The sequence below is a fragment of the Falco naumanni genome, chromosome 2 (genome assembly GCF_017639655.2).
Source record: "Falco naumanni isolate bFalNau1 chromosome 2, bFalNau1.pat, whole genome shotgun sequence".
Lineage (NCBI taxonomy): Eukaryota > Metazoa > Chordata > Aves > Falconiformes > Falconidae > Falco > Falco naumanni.
This window is the reverse complement of record NC_054055.1, coordinates 14,951,493-14,977,061: the sequence shown is the minus strand read 5'-3', so window position 1 is coordinate 14,977,061 and position 25,569 is coordinate 14,951,493. Positions and strand designations below refer to the sequence as shown.

The following is a 25,569-nucleotide window of genomic DNA, read 5'->3' as shown; positions in this document are numbered from 1 at the left end:
TATCAGTAAAATGAACTTTATTTTAAAGCTCATTAAAAAGCTTCACAATAACACTAACAGAATTAGCATTTCCTTCATTTTATGTACCCCACATGAAAAATGTATTGTTTAGCAAGAGATGAAACGTAAGCGTTTCTGCATGCTACTAACACATTTCACCATCTTATCAGATAATAAGTGCTTTGGACTGCAATAATTAAAAACCTTAGAACAGAAGTATATCTTCTGGAAAGTCCTTATGAACGGGACAGACACTGGCTTTTTATTGACATACCCAATCAGATGTCCAGACGAAAGAAAACTACCTTGGCATCTACAAATGCCTACGAAGGTTTCGATTACAACCTTTTGAAGGAGCAGTATATTTCAGAGCAAGGGCTTCTTTTCATCTTTAGTGATGCACACGGTTAAATACTGCACAGAAGCTTAGTATGAACTCAATTCCACAGGAATCTGAAAGTTACCAAGGCAATTTTCCTTTTAGGATAGTCATGACCAACACTATTACTATTCTTCCTCCCATAACACAACATATTCCAGACAAGTCTTAAGAAAAAAATATAAATAGTTCCCAAAACAATGCATTCCCACCCCCCATCACATACGACAGCAAAAATATCTTCTGTCATGGGATGAAATAATTTGCTGCAAGTGCAGTGGTTTAGTCCAAGTCCATGCTAATGGTATTTTGATCGCTTGGATGACATTCACCATTTTGTTGAGGCATTTCAGAATTTTTGTCATCTTCTCCCATGTCTTCAGTTTTATAATCACTCCGTTCATTTAATGGGTTTTCTTCCTTAGGAGAGTCAACTTTTGGTTTTGGTTGTGTCACAACAGGTTCACAGACATTGTTTAACTCCTAAAAGTAGGGGAAAACACGTGGTCAGAATAGACATCAAGGACCCAGCCATTAGTCTCACGCCTGTGAGGAGACCTGTGCCCAAAAGATTTGAAACTTGCTTCTGTGTGTTTCCCGAGTCCAAACTGACAAGTACTTACTGTACCCTGAAATAAACTGGTCTACTTTCTCAAGGTCTGCAAGCAAACTTCTTCAATAATATTTTGTATTTCACACAAGTTTTTTTCTAAGACTATTTTGGGCCTACCAGTAACACTGAAAAACAAGCTGAGTGTTTAAGGTGACTGAAAAACAAAATGTCAATAAGCTCCAGAGAATTATATACAATATAGTAGAGCTTCTCCGCTTTGCACTGAATCTCCCTCTGTCCATACTTTCTAACCACCTTTTGAGAACACCAGAGCAGCAAGATGAAATTGGGGGAAGAACGAGACAGATACCAGTCTAGTTTTAGAATCAGCCTCTAAAATTAGTTTCCTTCAGTACTTACCTGTAGCTTTGCCTTAATTTCACTTGAATGCACAGCTGGATCCTGATCTAAGCTCTTCTTTGCTTGTGCACTCACAGCATTATTCATCCACTCTATCATTTCACTAACACACTTCTCTACTTTCATCATTTCCATTTCATCGATATGAATGTATTTCTCATCCTGCCCAAATACAAGTGTTTTATATTAGTTAGTAATGTCAAGTTTACTGTCATCAAGTTATGCCAACAAGACTATCCCAATTACCAACAACTTATAACCTTTACTGATTTTCAAAATGGCTGGCCACAAGACAGATCTGTTATAGTGAGAGACAAGAAATACAGATATCAAAATAAAAGCTTCCTTTGCCCAACAGTCAAACAAACCTAGTTCACAGAGGGAACACTGCGTGACCTGTTTGTGAAGCTTCTGAAGTAAAACATTCTTAACAAAAACATCACCTCCCTCCTGGACGTTCTTACACAGGCCCAAGGTAGTTTAGACATCACGATTCTGCTGTACACAGAAAGGATCAGAGTTGTACGACTTTAGGACCATTCCCTACAATGCCACAGTTACACGATTAACTGGTGTCAGGAGAAGTACCTACCCAGCAACGCAACCTATGTTTAGTTAAGAATACTAAACATGGTTTCAAGTCCTAAATGTACTATTTTCCATGATGCTGGTTATTTCAAGAATATGTAATGCTACGGAGTGACTTCACTTAATAATTTTGTAGTCTATAGCTACAAGGACATAACTGTGTCTAATGCAAGCCTCAATCTCAAACTGAATTAGCCTGAGTGTTGTGAGCTGCCCTATTAACTCACGAAGTTGAAACCCAAGGAGTAAATTTTCAAAGGTGTGAATGCTTATCAAGAAAGTAATCTTCAAATACCAATGGCAAAAAAAAAAAAAAAGCCCAAACACCCAGATATAATAAAGCTGGATGTTTTAGTTTATCCTGAGTAGCTTTTACATTACTGCTTCTCACCATGGCACAAATTCTTGCTCCCAAAAGAACTAGAAGATCACACTTCTAAAAAGAGTCAGATTAGCTTTTAAAAGATCAAGAATCAGACCACAGCCTAACCTTCACTCTTTATAAGAATGTCCCTTTTGACCTGAAAACATCCAAACTGAAGATATGACATACTGTGCAAGATTCTTTGAGTACTGGGAAACATTTGCAGTGTTAAATTTCTGACCTATATAACAGTTGATTGCAGCTCATCTGAAAGTGAATTTGAAGGCTCTGCCAGCTGGTGAGCCTCAGTGAAACACTATGTGGTAAAAAAAGTTACTTTGAGACCACTTACTTTATTCCTGAATTCCCCAGCTATTGTAGCATAATACTGGAGCCTGTGTCCCAATTCTTCTAACAGCTTTGGTCGTTCTTCTGCTTCTTGATAGCGCATTTGAATTGGAGTACCCAATTTCTAGAAAAAGCAATTTGTATGTTTTATGATCCATTAACACTTCTTAACATAGTTTTTTTGCAGTATTTTGAATTTTGGGCATACTAAGAGACCTACCTTTAAATCCTCCAATTTGTCTACATACACCTGCTTAGCTTCGTCCTCACCCTCTTCATACAGCCAGCCTTCTGTCTCTGTTAGGAGTGCAGAGAACCCCTGCAGATCCTATGTGCCAACATGTCAAACATCAAGATATGCACCAATTGACTGCGTTTGTCTTACAGTAACAGGACACTGGCAAATATACACATTAATTCTTAGCCTCCTACACAAATATTACATTTCTACTGCAGCTTTTGCCTACTAAGTAAGTCACTCAAACGACACCAGCTTCTAAACTGAAAACCACATAAATCTACAACATAGGTAGCATTTATATATAGTCTTTTTATCCTTGACTAAACTAATGCTTGGGGTGCAGTTTTAATTCACATTTTTGGTTAAGGATACAGCAACACAGCTTCTCCTTCTAGTCACCAATTTTATTTGGAAACAAAGATTTAGCTTGTTTGTGACAAAATTTATTGTCAATGATATGTACCATTTCCTAAACCTGAACCAAACTCCCAGCCATAATTCAAATGAGTCATGGTTTTCAGCTGTTTCCAGGATGACTATGAAAAAGCTTGACCAAGGAATATAGAATAGGTATTTGGTATCAGTATTTTCAGAGACGCTCCTGAAACCATAACCTACCTTTTCACAAACAAATTTCTCATATGGTCCAGACAACTTGTCCCTGAATTCATACACATATTCCTCCACTGCATTCTTTGCATCATTTCTTTCTTTCTCCAGTTTATCTTGCATAATCATCTTCCCCTGTGTAACCACAGAAAATATTAAAAAACACCTATGTTCAAACAGCATTCTGCAAATCACAGCTCCTGTAAAACACAGTAATCTCCCACAAGCCTCTGCTCATGTAACTGTTGGAATTCACTGCTACGCAGTAGACTCATCCAAGGAAATGGGTTGCACTTCTCTGAATTACAACAGCTTGAACCAATCTGTGATGTCATCCCACGGATCAGTGCTCTCATACTATTGCTATAGATAATTCAACTGACAAATGTTAATCAGAAAGATTATATATTAAAGTTGGACTGCGTATTAGCTTGCTGTAAATAGAGTCCACGCTCCAGGGTTACAGTGTAAGATCAGAGGGTGGCTTACAAAGCAGATGAATGGTTAATAACTGCAACCAAGAAAGCAGTATAACCATACTAACTCACCTCTGTTTCAATATACATATTGAGGAGATCCTTTCCTAACTGCCAAACCAAATTTGCTTCAATAGGTAGTTCCACATTCTTCACTTTTATCTTGGGCTTTTTAGCTTCTGGGGGCTGATCACCTTTCTTCTCATTTGTCTGAGTTGGAGAGAAGAACAATAAGATTATTTTCCTGACTTCCTTCTGATGAAGTAGCGCTATGAGTAAAGGAACATTCACAGGAAGAACATGAAGAGATTTTCTGTGTTCTTTCAGAATCTTCAAAATATACTTGTGAGGCGCTTTCCTTTTGGGGATTCCACTTACTGCCCTAGTCTCCTTACAGTTTATTTCATGGACTCTAAGTACTACTGAGCTACATTTCTCAGATATATGGTGTATTTGCAGGTTTTCCAGGAGCATCCATCTGTAGGTTAGCACTTCACTAGCAATGCAGACAGTGGTAAGGTTTTAACCCAAAATATTTTTTCATCCTACACAGATCAAAGAGCAAACTACTGGCAACATCATGCAGGTGTAATTTTTTCACCTAGATTATTTCCTCTTAGGTTTATGAATTCCTGATTCCAACTACTCTCAGGCGTAATAAGCTTGGCCTCTAACAGCTGTTAAATAAAATGAAATGTCTGCAACCAAAACAAATTAGCTGTACAATACTGCATAAAGACAAAGAGAGACTTCTGGCAAGAATTCTTTTGCAAACTCTGTATGAAAGCAATCATGAGATATGTTTTTCACAACAGAAAAAGTACAAATGTGAAAAAAGTTCTGAGCAACAAGTTCCTTTTTCCCCCCCTGAAATATATTACTATTTTAAAAGCTACCATTATAGAGCATAACATTTTCAACAGAGTTAAAGGGTCACTCACTTTCTTGACATCTGGGATTTTGTTTTCTTCAGAGGGAGGTTCTGATGAAGGGGGAGACTGTGACGTTTGCTGACCATCAGTTTGTACCTGGGACTGTGTTCCAGCCTCACTGTTCTCTTGCTGGATATTTTTCTGAAATGAAAGCCCAGGCACAAAGGATGTAGAAGGCATGTGCACTTGTATTTAATAAAAGTTATAGGGCACTTCACTTCTGATGCACATACCGCACAAAGTGCCCTACAAAGCATTCTGTGCACACGCAGAAACACACACGCTTTAACAGAGATACAGACTAAGTGTAAGTTCAGAAGGACTTAGTGAAAATGCTACCAGTGCCAGGCTTGCAGCATAATACTTGTGTGCATATGCTACCACTTCCTCCTACAGAAAGTGGCTTTTAATTTACTGAGTCATAGCTTTCAAGGTTTTTTTCCTTCTCAGAAAATAATTAAAGCACCACGTAACCATAACAATGCTGCATTATTCCCCAGCGTTCCCCTCCCCTTCAATGCTGTAGAAAACAATCCAGTTTTCCCTTTCAAAGTTTTTTTAAACTTTACACACAAGTCCTTTAAATAGAGAACATGGATGACTAATAACGCAAACCAAGTTTTTCCATTTAGAACAGTCTGATAACTCTGACAGCTGTAAGCAACCCACCTGCTGCTATTTGGCACTTTGCCCAATAACTGCTTTCGAAATCCACCACTTTCAAGATAGCACACATTTTATCCTACTCTTATAAAGACATTGCCTTTCCCGACAGCTATGCACATCTCAAAATTAACCTCATAAGGCGGCATTTTTCTTCCGGAGCATGTAACAGCAGAACACACTTTAATCGGTAAGGACATTCACACACATTAGAGGTCAACTTACATCACTTGATTTTTCAACAGGCCTCTGGTCCTGAGACTCCACTTCAGTCTCAACACTGACATCTTCACTCTCTTCACTTTTGGCTGGTTCTACCATGGACGCAGTGGACACGCTGAAAATGCCGTGAGTATTGACACGGACTTTCACTTTGACTTTAGACTTCTCACCATCTTTCTGGGCTGCCACATTCTGAATAACATACCTACCTAAATCAAAAAATCAATACTCACACAGTGGAATTAAATAGGTAATATTACAGAGCCAGGAAGACACCTCCTTTTTCTTCATAGAGAACACATTTTCTAAATATTCAATGAAACCTCTATGCTAGTCTCATGGTCTCCAAAATGAATACTCCAAAAAAACCCACAACCAAGTAGTATGTCGCTTTTCAGCCAACTTTACCTTACAAATCAAAAGGGAAAAACGTTTATTTTCATTATCTAGGGCAGGTTCTCCTGCCACTAGTAATACAGAGTAAATAAAAAAACCTACAAGCTTGTTCTGCCTTACTTGTGCTAGCTGTGATGCTATAGTGGGATGAAAGAAAGCTAAGCAAAGATTTAGTCTAATGCCAGTGTGTCCTGGTTTCAGCTGGGATAGAGTTAATTTTCTTCTTGGTGGCTACTGCAGGGTTGTGTTTGGGATTTGGGAACACTGTGATCAGGGACTTCTTTGTTTCTCAGGCCTTGCCAGCAGGAAAGCTGGAGGGGTACAGGAAACTGGAAGGGGACACAGCCAGGACAGCTGACCCAGACTAGCTAAAGGGGTATTCCATGCCATATGACATTGTGCCGAGTATATAAGCTGAGGGGGTTGGCCAGGGCTGCCGGTCATTGCTCAGGGACTGGTTGGGCATCAATCAGCAGGTGGTGAGCAGTTGTATTATGCATCACTAGTTTTCTTTCCTCCCTTCCCTTTAGATTTCATTCCTCCCCTTCTCCCTCCTTTTCATTATAGCTGCTATTGTTATTATTATTGTTCTTTTGGGTTTATTTTATCTCAATTATTAAATTGTTCTTATCTCAAGCCTCAAGTTTTGCATTCCTTCCCGATCCTCCTCTCCTCTGGGTGAGGGGGAGTGAGCAAGTGACTGTGTGGCACTTAACACTGCATCATGGTTTAACCCCAGCTGGTAATTAAGCAGTATGTCTTTTTAATACAAATTACTGCCCAACATAGAAAGAGTATTTCCGTAAGTGTTCTTTTCAGCTTCTAACATCCATGTCAGTCTGCCATTACCTTTTACTGTAGGGCAGAACATAATTGTTTTCTAACTCCTGTAATACTTAAAACAAACATTGTGAAGCAGAGAAAGAGACAGACAACTAGTTTTAACAATAAATGAATGATCAGATCTCCCTGACATTAAGAAGAGACATTTTTCTTGCTCACTACATGGTTTTATGCCTATCACCAAAACAGTGACCTGGAGATCACAATGCTTGTATAGTTGCAAATCACAAGTACACCAATTTCATCACAGGCTGGATATATGCATGCTCACACACCCCATTTCTTCATCAATATGTCTAAGCCACAAGTATACAAGTTTTTACCTGCTTACTTTATAGGCTAAAGAATGTAATTTCCACTCTTGTAAATCCAATAATAGTGGAGTTGTGATCTGTCCTCCCTTCTGGTAGTCTCATCACAACTACTAACTCACCCACTGAGCTACTAACAGATTTGTTCTGAGCACAGTTAATCAGCAAGTGAGCTGAAACCAGTTTGCAGAACAGCAGTTAATCATCATCTTGTTTGTTAAAGCCACATAAATTGAACAGTCATATATCCCACCGTCCGTCTTTATGGTAAAAGTTTACATGAAAGAAAGCCTGTTGTTTCTGTAACTGCAAAATATCGTCCTGGTTTCTAAGACATATGGTATTTGAACTAACTAATTTGAAATAACTAATTTGATTTGAAGCAGAGAAAATAACAGATGTTTCCTGGTAGAATAACAGTTTTTGGTAACTGGTAACTTAGTGCATTAGATATCAGCTGAAATATTGGTAAATCAGATGGAGATGGTTTACCCTATATGTTCTCCCACCCATTTTAAGAATATTTACAAAGCTTATATTTAACACAAATTCTGGTGATACTGTATTTTAACAAACAGGACAGCTGTACCGTCAAATACTTAACCAAGATTTGTCATTTCTTCTACCACTGAAAAAACACTGTTGAGCTTCCCAACAAAACAAGCAGTTACTTGACAGCTAGCAATAGCTTTCTCTTAATTTTACATGCAAGCATACAACACTTCATTGCATGCTTAGAATTAGAACTCAAGAGCAATTATTTCATTGGCCTGTCTTTACCATCACAGTCGTTTCCTAACCACGCTATGAACTCTTTGTAATTGTCAACATTGTAATTTGTCAAAAAGGATGAAAGAGCTGCTTATAAACGGGACCTAGACAATACAAATCAATACCGTAGTCTTGTGGCTGCCACTATTTCAGACTGCCTTGATTAAAACCTATTCAGCACTATACAAAACCATCGGAAAAAATAACAGGTCTTGATTTAACCTATTGAAGTTACTTATATGTAGGGATATTTTTACAAGTATTCCTAGATTGCTTTAGCGATAAGCAGAAAAAAAAAAGATTAAGAAAGTTATCTTTTGCATTGATAGCCCCATTTCAGTCCTGGACATTCCACTGTAGTTTCCCCTTATTTCTTCATTGGACTGAAGTAACTTTAGGAGGCAGAAAAATAAAAGATTCAAGTTCAGTTATCTATGGAATGGAAGAATTGAAAATTGAGTGCTTCAGGCACAAACCCCCTAAATATATGTCATGTAACTGTACTGTAACACACCACAGTTGGAGGACTGATTTAAGACCAAACAATGTGAGACAAGACCAGCTCCAGGACACTTACTTACCAATTTTTGACTCAGGATATGGGACTCCATTAGGATCAGAATAAAAAGCTTCTAACTCAAATGGACCTTTCCTATAGAATGTAAGAACCTTGGAGAAAGGTACTGCATGATTTCTGCTGAAGACCTCATGAACCCTATAATTAAGGGAAAAATACCACTTTTAGCAGATTGATTGAGCTAAAAGGCTTTGATCTAGAATCTTCAGGAAAACATCACCACGTCTTGACACATTTACCCTTCCAAACAAATCCAAGACAGACGCTTCACTACTGTAAGGAAAAAATTACTGTTGTGCACTGTAAAGGAAAATTGTCCTCTTCCACTAATTTTGACTCTCAGAAGCAAATAAGTTTAGATGTAGGTGGCAATTCAGTGACACTTATCAGCAGACCTCCAAAATCTGTTTCCTGTAAAAATATTGTTTTGAGCTTTTAATAGCATAATTTAAACCATTATTTGCACCCTTCCTCAGGTAGTCTCAAAATGCTAATTATAGCTCTGTTAATTCCTTACTCCCTTTCTGTAGCTCAGTTGAGAACCCTGACTCCAGATTATTATTCATTCCTTGATGGAACAGAAATACAAGCAGCTTTTTTCATGTTCTTCCTCTAGGGTCTGTCAACTATCATGCCAGCCTGATTTTAACTTCCAACTAAGTTTTGTCTCTTAAATGGAAGGATCTTGTCTACGAACCTAAATATGAGAAAATAAGAGCTTCACCTAGAATGTAAACCCACAGGTTGCTCTCAGAAGCATATGTTAGAAAAATTAGGATCTGCACCTATACAGAAAACAGACAAAAAACCAGAAAAGGCTGAATTGCAAAGAATGAGAAAGGTCTGTCTATAACTCTAAACTTCCCCAAAAATTAAACTCTGACCTCTTTACATCCTAGACAGCAACTGCGTTTCCTACAGACATGGCATATTTATTAGCAGAGATATGAGTCTTAAAAGGCACTGCAATTGCAAAAAAAATCTCATATGAAACCCTACGAGTTAACTAATTTTTTGTTTTCAGCCAGATAACTAGCATCCATGTAAACTCACAATATTTACATAACAGAGCACATAATGTTCCTACTAAAATAAGAATCCAGATAGGTGTTAGGAGTACCCTTAAGTAAAAAAGCCAGAAAGGAAACTGGGACCAGGATCCAGCAGTTCTAGTTTATTTTGTGTTCCAAAACCTGACAAGCAGATAAGGGTAATGCAGGACAAGATATTGGTTGGTAGCTCATTCAATCATAATTTTTAAAAATCCTTATTTTTTAACATAAGAGTAGTTACGGTTAGAATTTCAATGCATGCCTTTATACAATCTCTGCTGCCGGCCGTCTCTGGTAGATGGCCTATAGGTTTTCTGCATCAGAATGCCAAGATCCTAATTTAAATGCAACCAAGAACATTATCCTTGAATTATGAAGGCCAAAAGCTTCCCAGAACTGTAGTTTAAGCCACCTACCCTTCAGTGTCCTCTGCTTCTGTGTTCCACAACAGAGATATTGGAAATGGTGTAGCATCTGTCACAGAGAATTCTCTCACTTTAAAAGCTGGAGAAAGAATTGCACACTAAACAAAAAACAGACATGCATTAAAGTTGGTTAACTGCTCTATTCCACCCAACCCCAAGACAGCTAAACAGTTTAAACAAGAAAGAAAACTGTGTTTACTTTACTAGAACAAGAGCTAGGCAAATTTATTGATTTCAACGGACTACGACAAGAAAGCAGAAATCTCATGCAGAAGTGTTCATACCCTTTGGGTTAATGAGACTTTTAGCCTTGTTCTTATCATAGCTTGTGAAAAAAAGTAACATACTAAAAGACCAGGACTGTAAAGAATGGAAGTGCTGTATTACTTAGTCCTAAAAGAAGTGGTGTTTATCTTACAGGTCTTGCTTCTTTCCCTGGAGACAACTGATTATTAGTGATGGAAAATAATTACTGAGACAGGGTAAAGAAACAAGTCAAAGAAGAGAGGGTGAAATAAGAGAGTAAGTAAAGCAGAAAAGAAGGCAGAGTGAGTAAAATACAGTTGCTTGTAAAACATAGTTCACTAGTTGAAAACTGTAAAAATCGTGGGGAGGGAGATAAAATAAGTCTGTTTCACATTGATGGGAAGCTGGATACCAGAAAATGCAAGCTTGCAGTGCTTTGGGGTCTCCCAAAACACTTCTCATACATTTTGCTGATTCAAAGTATCTCTTCCCTCAACTTGACAGTGATTTAAATTTTGTTCATTGAAGATCCCTAGATCCTGTTCTTTTGAAGAGTAGAATGCTTACAGATTATACCCAGCATCAGCACTTTCAGTAAAGTACTGCACCACAGGGTAGCACCCAGGTGTTTTTAAACAGCATAGTCCCATGAAAAGACCCAGTGCATATGTATGTTACCTTGCATATTTTTAAATGGACCACTTCTGCAATGTCTCGTAACTGCTTGGCTAATTCTTCACAGAAGAGCTCTCAGGAAGTTTATCTTACGTTTATCAAGTGTTGCCAGTACTATACCTGCAAAGCACAGCCCCTAGCTATGGCTTCATCTGCATTCAGTGTCATGCTGACATCCTTGCCAAAGAATTTAGCAATCCTCTCTTTGACAGCAGGAATGCGGGTTGCTCCTCCCACAATCTCTACAGCAGTTACATCTTCCACTCTCAGTTGTGTTTGTTCCATTAATGAAAGCAAAGGGATCTCTATCCTTTGCAGCAGGTCAGCACACAATTCTTCAAATTGTGATCTAAGGAAAAAAAATATGAATTAACCAAAGACTGCCTGTCCCATCACTAGGATTTCCTGGTATTTGTTTCCAAACTGATACTGACTAGGTTTGTTAACTACACTGCGAACAGACCTTAAAGCTAAACCCCTGCAAGTAGACTGAAGTGACAACCATAGACAATATAGTGCATAAAAAGCTGCTTACAAATTTTCCTATGGAGTTATCAATGCAGTTACATAAGATAAAGGTATTGTTTGGGCAGGTGCTATATATTTGTTTCTCAAGTAGAGGTTACAGATAGCATTCAGAAAACATTGATACTTCCTTTCAATTAAAAACTGTTGCCTCAATACTGGAGGGAAGAAAAATACCCTACCAGTCTCTTGGCAGTAGTTACAGGACTAACAGCAACTACAAATTAAGTTATGCCTGTGGGTGTGTGCAAGAGACATGGACTTAATTTACACTTGGGCCATAATCAAGTCATCCCCCATCAAGCACTGTTTTTGTCCTCCATTTCTCTGTTGATATCCACAGTACAGTATGAACAGAAAAAGGGAACAAAGCTTCAGTTGTTGCTATCTTAAAAGCAATATGGGATTTAGGTTATCTAAAACACACAGGAGGTCTAAATACGCATCCAACCCCCTCTGGGTCTGGTTTACATGCATCAACCCATGGTTTTAAGAATGTATCATTGTACAAAAGGAATTCAAGCTTCTTAATGCATGCATTACTACACTGAAACATCGCTCAGCTAGCTGAACATTACGTTTCACAGCCTTAGTTATTCTAGTATTAAAAAAATGCCACAGCTACTTAGCACCTGCACTTAATTTAGCACAGTAAATTTCTTTCAAACACAGAAACACTCGTTTACACCCACCAAAGCAACTGCCTGTATTGCACACTAGGAACTCACCTGTTCATTTTTCCAGACACATCAGTATCATTCATGAAACACTCAATATTGAGGGGAATGTCAGTGCTATTTGAACTCATTAGTTTCTTCAGCTTTTCACATTCCTGATACAGGCGAAGAAGAGCTCGAACTTTTGCTTTTGGATCCAGTTTGTACTTTGATTTTATTTCTGCACTGAAGTAATCTACTAGCTTTCCATCAAAGTTTCTTCCACCTAGGAAAGGGTCAAATGCTGTACCAAGTACCTGGTTTGAAAGAACACAATTATTCAGTCTTACACTCAGTAAAAAATCAAATTGGGCAGCAGTCTTCCAATATCAGCAAGCCTCTGCTTCAAGAAAGGCTGGAGGCAAGTCAGCCTATCCTCCAGTGCACAGGCTTAAGTACTTCAATGAGCCACATCAGCCAGAAATTGCTGTTCAGTTTTACAGTAGAAGACTATGTAACTAGGTGACAATACTAAGCGCTCACAAATTAATCCATACACACATTTAGACAAAACAAACTGAATGATAGCAGTTGTATTGTATATCTTACACTGGGGTACTGCAAGGAATCTACAGCTGTTTGAAACCATGCTAATGAAATGAAGGACACAAAAATCTTAATCTTTTGACACATTGCCACTTTCCATGCATTAAATTATTTCATAATTTTAAAGACAAGGCAAGTTTACAGGCTGTTTAATTCTAATGTCTCAAACCCTTCTATTTTCATTTAATCTTACTACCTTTAGCTTACTCTTGTTGAATGCACAGGCTGATACTTGAAATGCAGAATGTCCCATATCAACAAAGACAACTATCCGTGGCTTCTCTTCAGGAGCTGGAAGGTCTTGCTTATAAATTCCGTAATTGAGAGCCACTGCAAAACAAGTGTCAGATATTATCCATGCAATCTCTAATGAGTCTCCAATTGCACGTCATCATATCCCTGTGACTGTTAAGCTACAGGATCAAGACCAGCAACACCAATACCTGTGCAAGGTCTTACCTACATGGAAGCTTTATTCCATCAATATACGTTATAGGATCTGAGAAGCAAAATATCCTCAGTTACATTATTTGCTCTCCAAGTGTCTAAGCACACAAAACTAAGGCGCAATAATCCTGCTGGGGCGGTCTTTACTTTGATCTGTTTATTAACAAATCTTTTTCGCTTTGCATAGTAATCAAAACCACAAATAATCTTTACAACAAAATCCTGTTTTGTATTTACAAGGAGTATTTCCCAGTCATGAAGGTTTTGTCTGAGAATGGTATAAATGGTCAGCAGAGGCTGCAAAAGTGAAGAATCTACATCTATATAGACTATCAGGCAGGGACAGTTTGTGAAGCGCATCAAAAGTGTAAAACAGAAGCCAGTGGGGCATGTAAACGCAGGATGATAAAGTCAAAGAACAGAATAGTTTTGAATCAGCATTTATTCTGGATAGATAGCAGCATCAGAGCTAGACAAGAGTCTGATGCAGTAATTGAAGGTAAATAAAACCCTAAGAGAGTCTTGGCTGCGTGGTTAAATCAGAAAGGCTGAGATTTTGGCATGAGATAGAATGTGCAAGGATGTATATTTGTGTATGACAAAAAAACCAAAATGAAGGTAACAGCCAGGGTATTGAATTATCAGGCAAGACAGCTGCGTTAGGGAAGGTGGTAAGGAAAGCCAGGAATACATGCTCTAAAGAGCAACATTTTATAGTCAAAGACAGTCTCTCACTTCTGTTTCATGAAATATATCTGTTATATCCTTGAGATCTAGATTTGACTGAAACTGTATTGGGTCTGTTCATTCTCATAATATTTGTATTTCTGAGCAGAACAAACACATTGCCCTTGTTTCTAAGCTAAAAATAAAGTTATGAATGAAACTTGGTAAGTCACAGCAGAATTTGCCTTTAGGTAAAGATTTTTCTTTCTGCGTTACTATACCTCAGGACCCCTTCCCCAAAGATATAATTAAAGATTCATACATTTAAAATATTAGAAAAACTTGGACAGTACTCATTAGTCTTGCAACGTGAAGAAGAGAATTGTAAATGTTAAGTACTACACAGTAAAGAAAGGCTGCTGGTGCTGCTAAGGGGATGAAAGGGCTATCTGCTTTTCTGGAAACCATCCATCTCAATAGTAAAGCTTCCAAAGATCCTTGCTAAAAAGTCTTGAAAAGCTCTCAAGGTTTTTGAAAGGCCAGACTGGCCTGATACGTTCTGCCAAACTAATAAAAAGGAAGTGCCAACACCTCTTCTGGCAAGACCTTTGGTTGGCTCATATCACCCCACTGTTGAAAGCCCACCTCTGAATTGGTGTGAAGGATTATTTTTGCTTTGGTACTGGAAGGGGTTGGAAAGGTACTCTCTTTTGACTGCTAAGGCTGGAAAACATTTTTCAGTCCTACACTAATTTCTTTCTTTATGGATACAAAGTTTCTTCATAAACAATTTGGAAATTGAATTTGAAGGTTAAAAATATAGGGCTAGATATTTGTACTTGCTCCTCCTGTCTCCAGTCACCCTAAAGATGTACAAGACCTGTATTTCAAAATAATCCAGGCATATGAGACAAAGCCTACCAACTGTGGGGTCCACACTTACCCAGCTCAAGAATTCACACTACCACACAATCCCTGTAGCACTCTGCTTTATAAACAAAGAATTAAGCTAAAGCTAGGTGACAGAAATATGCACCTGTGGCTTTTGCAATGATACTGTCAGGCTTGCTCTGTGTTAGATGCAAATATCTAGTGCACAATGTAAAGGTAATACTAATTAAACAACTATGTTTACTAGAAATACTATATATTACCATTTAGTTAGTCATCTGAAACCAATTCTGGAAAAAACATTTAAGATACCACTCCATCAATACATATCTAAGATTGCTTTCTCCATGCTTGCATGGAACATTTTTCTAAAGTAACATCTTCCCTACTTACGTAACTAATGTAGGTAGTACAGGTTCTGGTACAGACCTCTACTTCCCAACCCATCCCCCAGGAAACAAGTGCTAGTTACTACACCATCTGAAAACAGGGAACAAATGCTCTCTCACTAAACACAAACAGCAAAACTTAAGACAACAGGGTAAGAATACTTGTTTTAAGAAACACCAAATGAGCTCTTGGTTCTGCCAATGTGTTTTTAGAGTTCCAAACAGATTAGCAAAGGAGATTAATTGCCTTTTTTGGGGGGTATGTGTTTTGAAGCCACAATTGCACTGACAACTAGCCTTGGAAATTACTAGGTGTTGACAATCAAGGAACTTCCTTTAGAGTGCCTAAATCCCACAGCTGTACATCGTAAGATTTCTTTCATGAAGTCTTGACAGTAAACCAAATGGACAAGTAGTCCAAGTACACGTGGTGACTTCTAAGTAAGTACTCAGGGAGGTAACATATCACTAGATCTCAATCTCTTCTACCTGTTCACACAGAAGACATTAAGACTGTAAATCAGGAAAAATGTAAAAACTTGTTGCTCTTACGTCTCATATCCAATTTTTCAAGTCAGTCCTGTTTTTTAGAGTATCTAATTGCATCCTCTATCACAACTTTCATTTGCAGAAACTGCTATTTTACCCCACTTACCTGCAGTCATGTCATTCATTAACCTAAGACAATTTAATCCAACAATCTGAGCTGCATCCAGAAGGGACCTCCTTTCAGCATCTGTGAAAAATGATGGCACCTGAAAGCAAACAGGTGAGAATGGAAAGTTATTTCCAGAAAATGAAGTATCACACCCTTTATTTGAAAGTACTCATTTAAAAATTGTATCTATTCCTCCTCTTTGAGGAGGACACATGTTCACTACAAGTCTTTTAACATGCAACTACTGTACTGAATCGAGACTTCAAGTATTCTCTGCAGTCAGGCTGAGACTGAATTAAATGTGCATCAGCTAGTTTACATGAGCACGTACTAGCAAGAAACAAGTTATTTGTATACAAATTCTAGGAACCTTAATTACTGGTGCTAAATGTGAAACTGGGCATTATGGAGACAGACATGGAATAACCTTAGTCAGAATTAGCAGATGTACTCCTGTCCAAGAAACTAAAGGGGAGGGGAGGCAGTGTGCAACAACACAGAAGTACAGCAATGTTACAGATGTGAGAGATGCAAAGTAGTAAGGGATAACAAATTAAAAAAATAACCTGTTTTGGCCAAAATCACTTTGGGCAAAGAGTGGTAAGAGAATCTGAATGCACATGCTGAAAACTTGCTACAGATCTCCAGCATTGGCACTGGACAATGACCTCCAGTGTCCTCAGGGAGGTAAACTACTACATCAGAGGACACTAACTTTCCAGGTATTGACTGGAGAACAAACTCTTCTAATTACAGAACTAAATATTCCTAGGTGCAATGTGAGACAGACTTGTTCATAGTCACTGAAAACAGAGGCAGATGTAATTTTATACTCTGGCTTTGTGATGCAATGACTGTTCTTTATCTGAGGTCATTTTCTGTGCAGTCATAAATCATAAAAAAATTAACTTACTGAGAGGATGAAGATAAACAGGACAGAAACTAAAGTTTTCAGCTGCCACAAGGTAAACCTTGATAAACAAAGGTATCTTCTATGAGTAATCAGCATGCTTAGTCACAGAAACAAGATGCAGCAGAAGGGTATATACCTGGATCCCAGAAATACTCTGGGTCCAGAAATTCAGACATCTCCAAGAGAATGAGTTCATGAAGTGGGTCAGGATCTGGAATATGGAAGAGGCCCTGGGATTTCTTTAAGTCAAAAGCTCTAAAGCTAGTTAGGATTAATCCCCCTGTAGGTGCTTATGCAGTGTTCTACTTTACTCTACATGAATAGAAACAAAATGCCCTCAATAGATGAAGTTAAATGACATAACGTTCCTGTGCAGTACAATTACTTACAGAAATAACACAGTCCGTTACTGGCTTTTTCAGGTTACTCTCTGCAGTCTCCTTTAATTTAGTCAATAACATAGCCGAAACCTGTTCCACACTGAAGATATGCTCCTCATCCATGTACATGACCTGGATAGAATAAATAGGTAAAAATAATTCCATTGTTTCAACTGGAGGAAAAATTATTTACATTTAATGTTTTTTGATGCACTGCTGAATAACATCAATCATGACATGTTTCATTATTTCATTATAGAACTTCACTTTACAATTTAATTTCCCAGTTGAGTGTCTACAGAAGCAGTAATTCCATTTTCACAGACTTAAAACATCAAGAACCATATCAACTCTAGAAGAAAATGGCTACGAAGTGATTTAAAGAGTGACACATGTCTAAAGTGTCTCTAAAGCTAGACATGATCACACAGTATTCTGCAAAAAAGTAAAAACAGCCATCAATTTTCAGACTGCTGCCAACTGCAAAAAAGTCCAGAATTACTTGCTATTTTCTGTTGAGATTTTTATGCTTCTGCTCAAATATGTGAAGAACGTTGCACAGTTCACCTATGCACATAAAACTAAAAGCTTAAGATTAAGCTCAGCAAAAGAAATTTGTTGCTCTCTTACCAAGAAATTGTTCTTGAATCACCACTTTTCTGTGCAACAGAATAAGTGGGCAGTGATGAAGCAAAGGAACACGTTACAATTGAGTCTTGAAAACAGCATTTGCCTTTTATTCACATCAGTCTAGTTTGGGGAAAGATTAAGCATTTCAGTTCTAATAGAAAAACTGTTCTCTAAACATCCCAGTCTTACTGAATGTTACTGAAACAATTCTTAAAACTTTATCCACAGCTAAATAGAAAAACCCATTAATTTGTTCTCCAAACAGCCTGAGAACAAAGAAGAAATTGCCTAATAGTGGCAAAACAGTGCTACTTGGTTTCTCATACAGGAAGAGACTCTTAAACACACTGTAAATAAAGTTCACATTTCATTGTAATCTGTCTGAACTTACCCATTAAGCTCAAGTCACAAATAATGTAAGAAACAGGATCTCCTCTTTTTGTAAAGCTTGACTGCTCTTCCGGTCAGAATTATTTCTAATGTATAATCTCTTCTGTAATTTATTCATTACCTAGGCTGGCTACATACTGAATTGTTGAGGCACCAGCTCAAGGCGTGGAGAAAAGCAGCAAACTAAATGCACAGCTCTAAGTTAGGGTCTTCATTAAAGAAGCAGCATCATGCTATGCCAGCAAGGCTTCATTATTGATATTTTTAACTACCTCACTAAACAAATACAATGTTATTAACTGCATCTATTCTAGGAAAAGCTAACATTTTATCAGAAAACTCCTTGAAATATAAGCAAGAATCAAACCTGCAACATGGTACAAACTGGTTTTGAACATCTGTTGCAAGTTACTTATGCCAGGCAGTCCACTAAAACATGTCACTCATTTACAGCAATTATTATAAAGAAGAATTCATACTACTTTATAAGGATTTTGTAAGCATGTAACTGTTGCAATACATTCCACATAAATGTGAGAAAGGTTAATACTTCAAAGCAAAACCATATGACCTCATAATTATCCTAGCAGTTTTTCTGCTGGGATGTTTGAGTTGAATGTACAATTTGCCAACAGGGAAGCTCACATTTCAGCCATTACTCACAAACGGACATTAATTTGCTAGTTAACATCCGCTGTTTAAAGGTGAAGCTGCTCTTCAACAGAAAAGTTAAAGAATATCTTTAGGATTAATTAAAAGAAACCCGTATTTTCATGATTAGGTGCTGAGAAATAAAATTTTACATTTAACTATATAGCCCAAAAAAATAGACGGCAAATTTACCTTTACTCCAACTCCACCATTCTTCATGGGAACCAAATCATAGCTCAACTTCTCTTTTTCCTTCTGAACAAAAGCATCATTAAATGCACGGCCATGGAATCTCTTGAAGTTAGATACCGTGTTGTGGGCATGAGTAATTTGCTGTAAAGAAATACAGGATATTTAGAAATCCACTCATTTAACCAGCTATGTTCAGTGCTGGTCTGTAAGCCTCAAAGCATCAGTCAAGTTTTAAGACAACTGGTCAGATCTGTATCTGTAACACCTGTAATTACTATCTGATACTTGATATCAGCTCATTACTACAAAAGATTATAGGACTCAGACATAGATACCTAGAGACCATTACATATTAATTATTACAAGGATTATACATTTACCTCTAAAATCTTGAGGCAATCAGGTGAGCAATAACAGGATCTTAGCGTCTACTGCTTTAGTCACCTAATTTGGAATCACAGAATCATTTAGGCTGACAAAGACCTTTAAGATCATTGGGTCCAAAAATTAACCCAGCACTGCCAAGTCCACCACTAAACCATGTCCCTAAGCACCACATCTATGCATTTTTTAAACACTTCCAGGGATGGTGACTCAACCACCTTCCTGACAGCCTGTTCCAATGCTTGACAAGCCTTTCAGTAAAGACACTTTTCCTAATAGCCAATCTAACCCCCCCCAGCACAGCCTGAGGCCACTTCTTCTTGCCCCGTCACTTGTCACTTCTCCCGTAGTTGGGAGAAGAGACCAACACCCACCTGCCTGCAACCTCCCTTCAGATCACTGTAGAGTGATAAGGTCCCTCCTCAATCTCCTCCTGTCCAGACTAAATCCCAGTTCTCTCAGCTGCGCCTCATCAGACTTGGGCTGCAGACCCTTCACCCTTCTGTGGACATGCTCTGCCACCACTACGTCCCTCTTGAAAAGTGGCCCAAAACTGAACACAGGATTTGAGATGCAGCCTCACCAGTGCCACTTGAGTACAGAGGGACAGTCACTGCCCTGGTGCTGCTGGCCAGTTTCAGACACAAGCCAGAAAGCTACTGGCCTTCTAGTCTACCTGGGCACACAGCTGGCTCATATCCAGCTGGCTGTTGACCGACACCCTCAGGTCTTTTTTTGCCAGGCAGCTTTCAAGCCACTTTTCCCCAAGCTTGTAACGTTGTGTGGCATTGTTGTGGCCCAAGCACAGAATCGAGCATTTCTCCTTGTTGAGACTCATGCCACTGGACTCTGCCCACTGATCCAGCCCACCCAGACCCCTCTGCAGAGCCCTTCCTACCCTCAAGCAGATCATTGTCCCCCAACTTAGTGCCATCTTACAGCTTTCTAAGGGTGCACTTGATCCTCTCATCTAGATCATTGATAAAGAGATTGAATGGAACTGGCCCCAGCACTGAGCCCTGGGGAGCACCACTTGTGACCAGCCACCAGCTGGATGTAACTCCATTCACCACCACTCTCTGGGCTCGGCCAGCCAGCTTCTAACCCAGCACAGAGGACACCCATGCAAGGTATGCACAGCCCACCTCTCCAGGAGAATGCTGTGGGAGATGATGTCAAAGGCTTTACTAAGGTCCAGGTAGACAACATCCACAGCCTTTCCCCCGTCCACTAAGTGGGTCACCTTGTCACAGAAGATCAGGTTTGTCAAGCAGGACCTACCTGCCTTTCATAAACTCATGGCTGGCTGGGCCTGATCCCCTGGTTGTCCTGTACATGCCAAGTGATGGCACTCAAGATGACCTGCTCCACAACCTTCCCTGGCACTGAGGTCAGGCTGACAGGCCTGTAGCTCCCTGGATCCTCCTTCCTGCCCTTCTTGTAGATGGGCATCACATTGGCCAACCTCCAGTCAACTGGGACCTCCCCAGTCAGCCAGGACTGCTGATAAATGATTGAAAATGGCTTGGTGAGCCCTTCCATCAGCTCCCTCAGTACCCTTGGGTGGGTCCCATCCAACCCCATAGACTTGTGTGTGTCTAAGTGGTGCAGCAGGTCACTGACCATTTCCCCTTGGATTGTGGGGGCTTCATTCTGCTCCCTGTCCCTGTCTTCCAGCTCAGGGGGCTGGGTACCTGGAGAACAACTGGTCTTACTGTGGAAGACTGAGGCAAAGATGGCATTCAGTACATCAGCCTTTTCCTCATCCTTTGTCACTATGCTTCCCTCTGCATCCAATATAGGATGCAGATCCTCCTTAGTCCTCCCATTGCTAATGTATTTAGAGAAACATTTCTTTAGTGCCTTTTAAAAGGCAATAAAAGGTTCCCCAGTTCAGGAAATCCTGCCATGCACACTGCTGGAGCACTCCACTGCCAGTCCTGCTGGGACCCGAGCTGCTCGCCTTGGCAGCCAAGTGATAGAATTTAGACAGAATTCAAACAATTAAAGATAGGAGCCAGCTTCACAAGTAGTTGCAATGCTTGTGAACTGGCACTCCAATCTCAGCCACAGCACCTTCAGCTGTTCACTTTACAGCCCATTACATTGAAGTGCAAACAAATGTTTATGCAGTTACTAAGTTTCACACTAATAAGTCTCCCCACATATTTCACCCTCCCCCCCCCCCCCCCCCCCCCCCCCCCCGTACTTTGAAACCATGTCAAATTCTTGCACCAGAGCAAAGAAGGATACAGCACACAGACAACAACGAGAAACTTGACACTTTTTTGGTAACAGCTGCAGCTCAAAGGACATGCTAAACTACAATGCAAGCTCCCCTCAGAACCAACTGTTCTGGAACAGCACTCATTTATCAATAATACAATGCAGAACAGAAACTAGACCAGCCTAAAAGAAATACTGCAAGTTATGTCAGAGCAGAATTAATCCCATTCTATTGGAGAGAAGCATTGTGTTCTCTCCAGAACATATTTAGGCAGGCACCAACAGATCGCATGGTAACTCAAATGATAGGCATACTAGGGAATGTTTCTAGCATTCACAACCCTCAAGGAAAGCATCAGTTTCTTATTGCATGCAAAATTTCCTTTCCATCATGGAACTGAAGAATTTGGGCTACATCTTGTATTAGAAAAATATGCAACTATGGCAGTTCAACAGAAAAGCTCCCTGACAAAGGAGCAAGCTATATCCATATATTAAAGAGTAATTTTCAGATAGCTGTGTGTGTGGAAAGAAAGATGTCACATGGAAATCCCCTACTGGGAATCATCCTTGGTTTATTCTAATCACCAAACAGTGCCCAGCATTATTAGTAAGAGCACAGGTTAGTACAGGCTAAAAATCATGCCAGGAACTATTCCAGTAGTTTAATGCAATAGAGTGTGCAAGATCGTTTCCCAGCACAGATTCATTTATTTGTAGAGCTGTAAGTTAGAATACTTACTTGATTGCTACGTAATTCAGAGCTGTAGTGCTGAAGAACTTAGAAGCACAAATTATTACCATGCAGTGGGCAGAGAAGCACACATTCTGGTAGCTTTTATAGCCTAATTTAGAATTAACCTCAGAGCCTTTTCTAAAAGAACAACCTTCAAATATTTTTAGACTAATTGTATGCCATTAGGTCTGCAGCATATTTTAGTATCTTCCTGCTTAGTCACAATTACAAAAGCTGAGAATTATGGTCTGTTAGCTAATACACTGTCCTCATCTCCAATGCTACCAGTAACCTAAAGGAAAAAAATTCTTTGCTAATTTGCTCCGACAGCAGCTCCTCAAGTGTTAAAGTAAGAGAGCACCTCTGAGTATTACAACTCTCTTACACAGAAGTCAGTCAAAAATCCTGGCTTTTTTCTTCTGTTTTGCATTGGGCTTTTTTTTTTTTTAACTAAACCTTGTTCAAATGAAAGGGATCATTTTACTCCTTGATTCAAGTACCTGCTACACTGTAGGACAATGAAAATACAACTCTTAGTTGTCTATGTCAAGAAACTTCTACACTGATGAAAGAAGCAGGATTTAGATCTCAGATGGTCAGCCAAGCTGGACCACTTACAGCAAGAGAAATAAAATGATAAAGGATTTCAGAGCATTTAAGTATCACATTCTTTTCTTCTGGCAAAAATACTTAGTTTCAACTGTTAGGACAGCCAAGCATGAAAGACTCAATATATTAACATCTTATAAAAGTTTAGTCTGAAGGCAACTGAAGTTACAGGTGGTCACTACTGTAAATACATGCAATCTGAAAGACAACCTACTCCACTTTCAGCTTAGCTCACATTTTCAACAGCATTTTCTGGAATAACCTAACAATACTGAAGCACACTTGAGAGTACATAGGATTCAGATCACTTGTTGTTTTGAGTAACAACTCTTTTCTGTACAGTGATGAATCATACTAGTTTCCGAGTTGAAATAGTGGAAGCAGTCAAATAAACAAAAAAGCAATGCTAAAATGAAATTTAAGGAAAAGACACAAGCACATATACTTAACTCAGTATTCCAAATTTTAACCTGTAACTGGAAGTATATGTGTGCTTGTGAACATGTAACATGTACTGCAATGGCTGTTCAAAATTAAGAGGGAAGCTATTACAGTGTGGAAAAAAGCGCCTCCTTTAGTGCTCTCTCCATGGAAACTCACTGCAGTCCTTTTACTACTACACGAGATCTACACAGGCCAGCAAAGGCTGCACACTTGTAACCAGCAGCAGTTACATTAACCTAAGGATTTATTTAACCATTACATTTACTTATTCTAAAATTTGTCAAAATTTAGCTTTCCTTCTACATTGAAAATACTACTTAAATGAAGAAGGCATTCAATCTTTCAGAGCACCTCAATAAGAAAAACCCCAGAACAAAAGTAAGGGCTTATATCTTCAGAGACATGGGCACTTTTATGGTATATACCTGTTAATGAAACCAAAGGTAGTAAGGTACCTAAATAGCTTCAAGAATCTGAGCCCACACTCTCCCTTTGCATCTAATTTTAAGAAACTATACACAGCATTTAAAATGTTTTTCTTCAAGCACAAGGAAAATCCTACATACAACCATAAGGAAAAGAAAACCAATACGCTTAAGTTGTCAGAAAAGGAACAAGTTCAATTGGAAAATACTACCATTAATGAAAGACAGAGCAGCAACATTCTCGCAAAACCATCCTGCATTTCTCTGAAGGAAGCATGGCAGCATAGTGCAGCATTTCTAAAATAAAAGGCTTGAAGGAAAATAAAGTTGTTTGTTTTAAACTACGGCAAGCCAACTGCCTTCACTGTCACTTGAACACTTTGCATAGGCCAATTTACTGTTATGCCCAAACGCCAGGAAACAACCTACCTGGTTTTTAGCTGAGACACCAATAGCTCTGTTTTTGGATCCAAACGACACCACCGATCTGAAAAGAACAACAGGCTAATGAACTCTGTACTGACCACAAACCCAACACAGTTCTATCACAGATACAGTTTCTACAACTACAAATAAAACACCAAAGTCTTCCCGTTGAAGCACCGTTCTTGAGCTTGCAGGAAACCTCTACAAGACACCTGCCAAACTCAAAGTCGGCTTGAACGCAGGACTTTCCACGACGGTTTATCTGAACAGTTACACACGATGGTCACCCTTAAGAGCCCACATCCACACTACACCTTACCCATCCGTGTCTGGCTGCTCGTAACTTTACAACTAACTCCCGCCTTGCGCCTGCGGCTTTCTCCAGCTGACCTCAGACCATAGGAGAGCTGCTCGGGGGCAGTTACAGAAGCCCACCGGACGGCGGGGGGGATGGGGGGCTGCGTCTGCCTGTTCCCCTGTCCCATTTAAAGCGGGCTGCCCTGGCGGAACCAACCCAGCCCGCAGCCGCCGGCCTCCCCAGCCCGCCGCCCCGTTAGCCGGGCAGCCCCCCGCCGCGGGCCAGCCCCCCCCCACCCGTGCCAGCGCCCGCAAGACACGCTGCCCGCCCCGCCTCACGGGGGCCCGCAGCCGCCCAACGCCTGCCCCCCCGCAGGGGGCCGTGAGGAGGCGGCGAGCGCCTGGGGACGCGCTGGCCCCACAGCGGGCGGGCGCCCCCCCCCGTCTGGAAGCTTCCAGTACGTTCCACCGCGGGCTCCCCACCGCCAGCCATCGCCTGGCCCCTGCTCGCGGGAGACCCCGCAGCCCCCCGCACTCACGGCGTGCACCGGTCGCTGAACTCGTTGGCGACAGTCTCGATGCCACCGGCCCGCGCCACGGCGATGTAGCAGCTCTGGAAGCCCAAGTCGAAGCCCACCACAGCCATGGCCCCGCCACCGGGGGGGGCCTCTGCCCCGGCTCGCTCCCGGCGCTGCTGCGGCCGCCGGCCCCGGTACGGCGAGCGCGGCGACTCCGTGCGCAGACGGAAGAGGAGGGCAGCCGGCACCGCCGCTTTAAATATGACAATGAGACGAAGTTTCCAGAAACTGCGGCAACCACTCACCGGCTCCACGTGCAGCTTCCGCTTCCGCTTTCGGCGGCGTTCTCGAACAATTCCTGCCAATCAGCGGGGCCGGGGTCCGCTGACGCGCCTGTTCTCATGGCGATCGGGGATGCC

General features: G+C 40.2%; 1 protein-coding gene across 3 annotated transcripts; it reads right to left on the bottom strand.

Annotated features, from left to right (window-relative positions):
* Positions 1–25,569, bottom strand: HSPH1 (heat shock protein family H (Hsp110) member 1). 3 transcript variants are annotated; one of them, XM_040583604.1, is made up of 18 exons: positions 25,456–25,569; positions 24,339–24,396; positions 19,086–19,226; positions 17,232–17,354; positions 15,927–16,026; positions 13,075–13,208; positions 12,345–12,589; positions 11,212–11,440; positions 10,162–10,268; positions 8,698–8,831; positions 5,799–6,004; positions 4,920–5,051; positions 4,051–4,188; positions 3,512–3,637; positions 2,873–2,980; positions 2,657–2,776; positions 1,353–1,514; positions 1–862 (listed from the first exon to the last, which is right to left on the bottom strand). In XM_040583604.1, the coding sequence occupies exons 1-18, from the start codon at positions 25,551–25,553 to the stop codon at positions 662–664; spliced, it is 2,562 nt and encodes an 853-aa protein (XP_040439538.1). In that variant the 5' UTR covers positions 25,554–25,569; the 3' UTR covers positions 1–661. The 3 variants fall into 3 exon arrangements, with proteins under 3 accessions (XP_040439538.1, XP_040439537.1, XP_040439539.1); XM_040583603.1 differs by lacking the exon at positions 25,456–25,569 and adding an exon at positions 25,172–25,431; XM_040583605.1 differs by lacking the exon at positions 25,456–25,569 and adding an exon at positions 24,655–24,841.

Excerpts from the sequence above, each read along its gene's own strand:
- HSPH1 (XM_040583603.1), bottom strand. The coding sequence starts at position 25,278 with ATGGCTGTGGTGGGCTTCGACTTGGGCTTCCAGAGCTGCTACATCGCC. Across the intron at positions 16,027-17,231 it reads TAACGGACTGTGTTATTTCT|GTGCCATCATTTTTCACAGA; the intron begins GTAAGTAATTGT and ends GTTTGCTTTCAG. Across the intron at positions 4,189-4,919 it reads AAATCCCAGATGTCAAGAAA|ACAAATGAGAAGAAAGGTGA; the intron begins GTGAGTGACCCT and ends TCTCCAACTCAG.